At 44.0% G+C, this 8,850-nt stretch overlaps 1 protein-coding gene across 1 annotated transcript in view; it reads right to left on the bottom strand.

Annotated features, from left to right (window-relative positions):
• PIWIL2 (piwi like RNA-mediated gene silencing 2) overlaps positions 1 to 8,850 on the bottom strand; it is a 92,243-nt gene that overhangs the window by 58,788 nt on the left and 24,605 nt on the right. Inside the window, exons 9-10 of the mRNA XM_018570216.1 lie at positions 7,972 to 8,085; positions 888 to 1,076 (exon numbers count right to left, since the gene is read on the bottom strand). Of these exons, the coding sequence (XP_018425718.1) occupies positions 888 to 1,076; positions 7,972 to 8,085 (303 nt within the window). The remainder of the gene's footprint in view (positions 1 to 887; positions 1,077 to 7,971; positions 8,086 to 8,850) is intronic.

Raw genomic sequence — 8,850 nt, 5'->3', positions numbered from 1 at the left:
CTCTCTATGGTGAGCTCTCAGGTGGCTGTGTAGGTTCTATGGTGGGCTGCGTGGAATGCGGGGTTTTAGTCTTGGACTGGTCTAGTCAAAACCTTAAATTTGAATCCCATTAAAATGAAAGGGGAATTTGAAATGGGCACTTCATGCAAGGAAACCCACAAACACTGTGCTTGGGGAGACTGAGGAATACGTTCCTCCTGTCTGCAGCATACTAATGAGATTATCCAACCAGACTGCACCATTCACCTAGACACAATAGACTGGAACTCAAAGGATGCACTTTAATAATAAACTAGCAAAAGTGTACCAGGTTAGAAGAACAATGCATCAGCATGAATGTGTCAGGAAAATCGGGCCAGCTTGTATAGCTGCAATCAAGCTGGAGCATCTGCGTATGTGCATGCGAGCCATAAACACAGAATTGTGCGCAGTTGTGCGTTTCTGCACAAGCGTGTGTCATGACATGTGTATACACGCTCACTGATGACAATGGCGCCGAAAAGGCTATTTAAGCTGAGCCTTGCCAGGCCTGAGTGCTGCCTTGCCAGGCCTGAGTGCTAAGAGGTCTTCAGCAGTACCTCTGTGATTCTGCCGATTCCTGTTACCGACCCAGCTTGTTCCTTGGCCCATCTGCAGCTTCTACTTCTCTGCTCAACTGTCCTGACCCTGGCGTGTTTCACAGATTAGGATTCCTGCTGAACCTTCTAGTACTTTGATTTCTGCTAGTTAATTACCCAGCTTAGTTTTATGAAGCTAACATATATAACCAGCACTAATGCCATTCTGTCGTGCATACATTCCCCGTCTCCCTATCAAGCTATGTAACAGAAGGTATTTGTTCACTGCTGATTTGTACAGTTACTCACAACTCCACCTTTAAGTCTCACCTGTAGTATTCCAGGAAGCTAATATTTGTGCCATCTGCCAAAGTGAAGACATCCTTTGGGGATTTGTTCCACTCAATGTCATCAATGCGGTATGTGCGGTTATTGTACCTAGTGATCACAATGCTCCCAACCAACTCTTTTGTAACTTGATCCTGAAAGTTCTCCCGGCCTTGCTGATACAACAGGTGCCTGTGATGTGGACAGTACAGACATATAGGTTATTCATTTCACATTTCAACAACATTTAAGAAACTCATTCAAAATTTCCTGAACGATAGATTAAACTAAATCTTTGGTTTCATCTGCATCATTTTAGGACACTAAGGGCCTGTTCACATGATTATCAGGTCCTGATCTGCAGACGCGGTGCTATGTGTTTTACCGCGTTTTAGAGGCGTTCCAGCAAAAAAAAAAAAATGTTTTTGCTGGAGTGGGGCTGTCAGTATGTTAGCTGCAGTGCAGTGCGTTTGTGACGAGTTTTTGACGCGTTTTGCGTTTCCTGACCGTACAAAATGTGACATGCAGTAAGTTTCTGTCGTAACCTGAACAGACTGAGCCCATGAGAACTGTAGCACATAAAACACATAGGGATACATTGGGATGCATTTTTAGGGCAGGAGCGTACGGATCAGGTCAGCACAGAAAACGGACGTCGTGTGAACAGACCCGAATACTGTAGGGACCAGCAGGAAAAACCACAGAGGCATTCATAACACCCTAAAGTGGATGTGAAGATTCAAACAGAGGGTGTAACTCTCAAAGAAAGCACAGTGAGGACTCGCTACTGACACAAGTATTAGGGCCTGTTCACATGAGATCAGGTCCTGATCAGCAGACGTGGAGCTGCTGATGCAGTGCGTTTTTGGTCCGGATGCTGACAGTTAATTTTTTGTCAACGTTGATGACATCATAATAAGTGGAGCAAGAATACAATTTTTTCTCCCCCTTAGCTGCATTGCGTTTCCGTTACGTGCGCGTTTGCGTATCCGGACCGTTTCCGGACCTGACAAAATGTGACATGCAGTATTTTTTCTGTCGTAAGCTGAACGGACTGCACACGTGAGAACTGTAGCCCATAGAACACATAGGGATACATTGGGATGCATTTTGAGTGCAGCAGCGTACGGAGCCGGTCAGCACACAAAACGGACGTCGTGTGAACAGGCCCTTTAGGGCCCGTTCACATGAGATCAGGTCCTGATCAGGTGCTGATCAGCAGGTGTGGAGCTGCTGATGCAGTGCGTTTTTGACGCGTTTTGATGCGTTTTCGGTCCGGATGCTGACAGTTAATTTTTTGTCAACGTTGATGACATCATAAGTGAAGCAAGAATACAATTTTTTCTTTTTTTCCCCCTTAGCTGCATTGCGTTGCGTTTCTGTTCTCGTTGCGTTTTCGTAGCGTTTCGTACGCGTTCCCGGACCGGACAAAATGTGACATGCAGTATTTTTTCTGTTGTAAGCTGAATGGATTGCGCACGTGAGAACTGGAGCCCATAAAACACATAGGGATACATTGGGATGCATTTTGAGTGCAGCAGCGTACGGAGCCGGTCAGCACACAAAACGGACGTCGTGTGAACAGGCTCTAAGAGTCTTCTTTTGCAGGATGCATGAAATATACATACAAACATACACACAAATACATACACAGAATTTCTACATTACAAATAAATATTTCTTAATTTCTTACATAACAAAGGATTCCCAGAACACAATGGGCTAGCTAAAGCAGCTGTGCTCACTTTGAGGCACAAGTTGTCAGACTGAAACTGAACTGAGCTGATATACATTATGGGATTGGTCACTGGGAGTCGTTAATCTGTATAAGCAACACTACTTTCCAAGAAGCAAAAGGGAAAACTTTTAAGTCACACCATAAAGAGTGTGTTCCAGAGCGTTCGGCCTTACAGATCCACCTAGAACCAGTGGACCTGAAAGCCAAACAAACTTCATTAAGAACATCCAGAAATATCAAACAAGGTTTCTGTTTGCCTAAAAGAAGCAGTGGCTGAGAGGGAAAAGCTAATGTCTCTCAACACGTCCAAACAATGGAGAGTAATCTCCTTGGAGTGCATGGAGCTAGAAACAATAATATTCTCATTAAAGGAGAACTATGGGGTTACGGCTTTTCCCTATAGTTGTCCTAAGGGTAACAGGAGGACACAAACTAGCGTCCTCCCGTTACAGCTCACTGTATACCGAGACGCCGCAGCTGAAACGGATCCCGACAATTATGTCTGGATCCGCCCAGCTGCGTGAGTGACAGCTGACTGTGCCTATCTAGAGGCAGAGCCAGCTGTACCCGCCCCCTCCCTCGTCCGTTCCGCCAGTCAGCGCTGGAGGAGCAGAGCGGGGAGAGGGGAATCCAGTCGCTCCCCTGTCACGGCTCTCTGCCGGCACAGGATCGAGAAGTGAGCGAACGCCGGTATGTGTTCGCTCACTTCCCGATCTACTGAGCCGACCTGTGACAGTCTCATTGTCACAGGTCGGCTAGAATCTATGAGGATGAGTGAAAATCACTCACCTCATAGATCTCCTTTAAAGTGAAAAGCAAAGACCAGTTTTGTGCAAAATCCAAAAAGACCCCTTACAATACAACGCTAATAACTTGGAAATCTCTTCATCTGCACAAAAAAAGCTAAGTATATTTACACTTTGGCTGCCAAATTGGTATCACACTTCTTTTATGTTTGTTATGTGTTCCCATTTACATAGCATAACTTTAAAAAAAATAGCTGCTTACATTTTTAAGTGCTTTATACTTGCTTAAAAATCCTACCTATCCTCCGCCCAAAGTAATGTCAAGGTGGGGGCTCTGTGAAGTTATGTTTACTCTCATTAACCCTGTCTGTACTGGGCTGGTAGATCTCATTATGGTCAACTAGATTTGTCCTAACAAAGGGTTAAAGTCTTCAAGGCATTGTATGTTAATGAGAGGAAGCTCAGTCTGACCATCTAATTTCACTTTCAAACTGCTTAGAGCAGCCTGGAATCTGCACAAAGGCATTCAACAAACATCTAAAAAGGTAAGAAATATATTAACAGGTAAAAGAATATATTTAAACAAATTATTTTAAGCTATGATGTGTAGAGCTGCAACAATTATTCGATTAAGTCGATTAAAATCGACGATGGAAAACGTCAACGTTTTCCATCGTGGATTCGTCGGCTAAAATGTAAATTTCACGCTCGCCGCTCACGCCTCCATACACTACCTGCGCTACGCACGCCGCTTAGGCCACACCCACACGCCGCGTACGCCACCGTACAAACGCTAAGCCGGACACACGTTTGCAGAGCACGCCCTGCCACCGCAGCGACTTACAAGGGTTCAGAAACAGGTAAGGGGGACCTGTTTTGTTTCCTGTTTAAAAAAAAATAAAACGGCACTGCAGAACACCCGCAGCTATAGAGGAACAACAAATCCCAGCAATAATACATTCAACAGCCTGTTTGCAGAATACCACCAGCTATAGAGGACTACAAATCCCAGCAATAGTACATTATAGCTGGTGGTATTCTGTATTGTGCTGTATAATGTACTATTGCTGGGATTTGTTGTCCTCTATAGACAATGCCATTCTGCATTCATTGCTGTATAATTTTACACTTTCCATTTCACTATATTGCACACCACACTTTTTTTTTCTTATTTCCACCGCTCCAAGCTTGCTCCTGTGATGGACTACAATCTTAACACAAACTAGTAGTCCATCACTGGACCCTTTTTTTTTTATCCGATTAATCCAACTTAAAGTGACATTAAACCCTCAGATTTTTTAACATAAAACAATACTGTAATGTGTGCCTTACTGTAATCCATGGTTGTTTCCCTTCTCTTTGCTGCTCTTCCTTTTAAATCTGTATCTCTTCTCATGCTGGGCAGAACTTCTGTTTTGCAGCAGACTGCATTGTCTCAGGAATAGATACACGGTGTCTGTGTATACGTTTGTATAGGCTTGTAACCTGAGCCAGCACTACAGGAAGAGGCCCTGAGCTGGAAAGGGAAGTTCTCCCCAAGCATGAGAAGACATGAGGATTTAAAAGGAAGAGCAGCAAAGAGAAGGGAAACAACCATGGATTACAGTAAGGCACACATTACAGTATTGGTTTATGTTAAAAAAATCTGAGGGTTTAATGTCACTTTAATAATCGGCCAACTAATCGATTTTGAATAGAATTGTTAGCTGCAGCCCTAATGATGTGTGAATGGGATCAAAATCATAAAGTGGGTTTTCCTCAAATTTGACTGCTTTAAGAGATAGCAATGTCAAGAAAATGTCCTCCAAGGTCCACATCATCCTTGAAACACTAAAATCCAAGGTCAGAGATCTGGTCTTGTAGCAGCAGAACATCCAGGTATAGGTATCTGGTGAATATCTCTGAGATAAAGGCCCAGAAAAAAACCCTGAAAACTTTAAGTTGGAGGAATATGACCCCAACCTCCTTTGGACTGATGATACAAAACTAAAAGTAACCTCCAAAAAGGTAAGAAAGATCTTTCGGTTCATATTAAGTTTATTGAAAGTCAGGCAAATAAACAGCAAACATTAAACCTTGAAGACTACACACAAGGTCTGAAGATGGAAAATGTTCTGTACAATAAAAAATATCAATTGTCCTGTGTAAATTATTCTCGAGACAAACATAAAACATTTACCACCACTACAACAATGTAAATGTGAGAGCAATCTTGCAAGCTGCCCAATTTTATAAAGAAAGAAACAAATGCCTAAGAAACAGGGGAATATGAAAAGAGCCAGAGAAGAGGAGGTGAGTCAAAAGGAAAAAGAGGAGAAAAGAAAATAAGCAAAAAGAGGAGTAAAGATAGCAGAAAATGTAAAAATAAGGGTAGGAGTAAAGAAAAGGTGCACCCCAAGTCAAAATGACAAACAAGGGAAGTATAATGCACATCATTACGGGAATTAGGAAAAAAGATATGCTCAATAGATAAAAGGAAAAACATCCCAAAAGCAAACAGGTAAAAGTAAGGAAACCCGCTGATGACTAAACTATTCACTTCTAAGGACTCTTTATAAACTATCCAAACAGTCCAGATCTGGTGACATTTTTCAATAGTGACATTGTCTAACTCCTCCATGCGCATAATATCATTCATAATATATATTTATTCCGACAGTGATAGTGGATGCACAGATTTTAAATGTATAGCAATCGCTTGGTAAGCCGCAAACATTTTTAAAAAAAGCGTAAAATCTATTTCTTAACCCGAGATGGGGATTGTGGGAGCAAAGTCAATAACATCATCGCTACAGTCTCCAAATACAATTTGTTGTAGAGGTCTATAACGTGCGCCCAGAAATCCTGAATCAATGGGCATGGCCACCACACATGTACCAGCAGAGCAAGAGCTTCTCTAACATGTGTCAGGTACCGAGGAGAAAGATCTTTTTAAAAGGATTTTTAGGTAAGAGTACAACAGAAAGGAAAAGTAGTGTGGTTCACGGTGAGTCGCCCTTGATGGAAATATTACAAAACCAGCATAAAGATGAAATTTAACAATATTTTATTAACACATCTGCTAAAATAGTTCACAATTAAAAGCAAAAGTGAGCCATAATGTCCTTGTGACTGGCAGAATAGTCCCACATAGGTCAGCAAAGAAGTGACCACATTATTTACAACTAGATGTCTATAAAAAGTCCAAACCAATGGAAAGCACAAATGAGTTTCCATGAACCGAGGTCTTGGAGTGCTGACAAAATTATTTAGCCTCAATGTGTTTTGATGGCTTCCTCACGGACAGTGGGGCACCCAGATCCTAATGCCCATCATCCCCTCTACTGCATAGGGGGGTCAGGACCACAGGAGGAGCAGAGCCCCACTCGATAGCACCAGTCTGTGTTGCTGTATTTGATCTGATTTTTTTTTTTCTTATAAATTAGCCCGTGGACGTGCATCAAAACAAACTTCCCCCTGTGAACAAAAAAAGTGAACCGTGAAATCACAGCACACAAAAATGTGCACAAGGGTGCAAGGTCCTTCAAAAGAAGGGACCTACTTTCTCGACCCCCCGGGGCGCAAGGCTCCTGACAGGGGTTGAGACTGTTGGCCCACCAACCCGAAGGCCGGTGGACCATTTCCGTCGGGGACCTGCTGAAACAGGTCCCACACAGTACTAGGCAGTGGGGATCTCCCGAAGAGAAACCCCCCTCCTGGGTGGGAGGAGACAGAGAACCCCGTAGGAGGCACAGAATCTCCTCCCAGCATCAGGAATAGGCCCCGAAGAAACCTGCACCTTCAGCATCTGTGGGTCAAAAAGCTTTTGAAAAAAAAGCCAAACGTGCAATCGTGCATAAGTAATACTAAAGTGGCAGTGCACCACGCTGACAGGCCTTAGGGGCCGAGTGCAAAAAAATTGCCCCGGACTAGCCATAAGGCCTGTCCAAGAGGCGATGTGCAGAAAAATGCAAGGTGGTGTGTGACCAAGTGATCAGTGAGTCAATGTGGGGTCCCACACCCAAGTGACGCCACCCCCAGGGGGCACAACACCACGGGCTTCTGCCGCCACCAACCCTCTAGCCTCGACCAAGCTTCGTATCCATTCCTCCCAGGAGATAGTTCACCTTCAGAGATCCCTCCGCCGGAGCCCACCCATTAACAAGGGTCGAAAGCTCCGAGGGCCTGGAACCTCATCCGGCTCCCTACCAATTACGCCAGGAATCTACTAGGCCGTCCATCTACCCCACACAGGTGACAGCGGCCATTCAATTCCCGACAACTGATAAGAACAGATACTACACTTGATCTTACCCAAAAGGCCGAGAAGCTTGTATTTGATCTGATATAGAATACGCAGCCATCGCCCCTCCTGAGTGGGGTATGGTATGTTGTGCGAATGGAAACACAAACGCGTAGAGGGGTTTTCTCAAATTTGAGCGGAAAAAATAGAACTACATTTTAAGCAATTAGCATTCATAGAGTGCAAACACAGAGGCATAAATAAATATACATCTATAACTATTTATTTGCTGTAAATTAGGTTCATTACAATTAACATATATGACTGCTTAAGTGTTGTCTATAAAATGACTTGCCATATCTGGCAGTAATATTCACTTACATGATGTCCAGCACAGAGTCATTTCGGATAATCTTGTGGGTGATTTCTGCTAAAAGAAACAGGCCGCCATCCGTCCTGCGTATGCTTGCTGCATATCCCGGCCACACCTGCAGTCTACAAATGACTGTACGTTAGAAGCCATACTTAGCAGAAGCCACTTAGGCTTTATAAATGAATGAATCTGACTTAAAGGGAATCAGTCTCTGTAAATGTATTTATCATTATGTGAATAATATAGGCCTAAATGTAAATAACCTTATCATTGTGTTTCTTCACACAATTTAATGTTGTACACAAATATGAGGACAACATTTGCACATATTATATATACTAGGGATGCACCGATACCGGGTTATCTTTTGTTTTTTCGGTACTCACCGATATCGAATACCAATACCGGTATCCATTGGCCCGGAATATTAGGAAGTTGGGCGGCGTGTCCTGATTGGCCGGGATGCCCATCTTCTTTCGAAATAACACCGGTTTCACTTCCCTTGCGACACTGAGGCAGCCTGGCTTCCTGACCAATCCTTTGGACCGAACATTATGACCCACTGCCCGGGTTCCTGATTGGTCAGGAAGCCAGCCTGCAGAGTAACAAGTGAAGCTGGCAGGCGGGCCATGATGTGCCACCCGGCTTTCTGCTTGGCTAGAAAGGCGGATTCACTTGTTGCTAGGCAGCCTGGATTCCTGACCAATCAGGGAGCCAGGTCATGACGTGCAGCCAGGCTGTCTAGCAACAAGTGAAGCCTGCTTCCTGGCCAATCAGGAAGTCGGGAGGCGGGTCATAACCCGCCGCCAGGATTCCCGATTGGCCGGCTCCATGCTCCCTCATGGCACTGCTGGTCAGAGGGAGACTCCCTCTGACCGGACACTCCA

This window comes from Nanorana parkeri, unplaced genomic scaffold, assembly GCF_000935625.1.
Source record: "Nanorana parkeri isolate BGI_ZX_2015 unplaced genomic scaffold, ASM93562v1 scaffold1480, whole genome shotgun sequence".
Classification (NCBI taxonomy): domain Eukaryota; kingdom Metazoa; phylum Chordata; class Amphibia; order Anura; family Dicroglossidae; genus Nanorana; species Nanorana parkeri.
The sequence above is the reverse complement of the archived record's forward strand: the minus strand, read 5'-3'. Positions and strand labels throughout refer to the sequence as shown.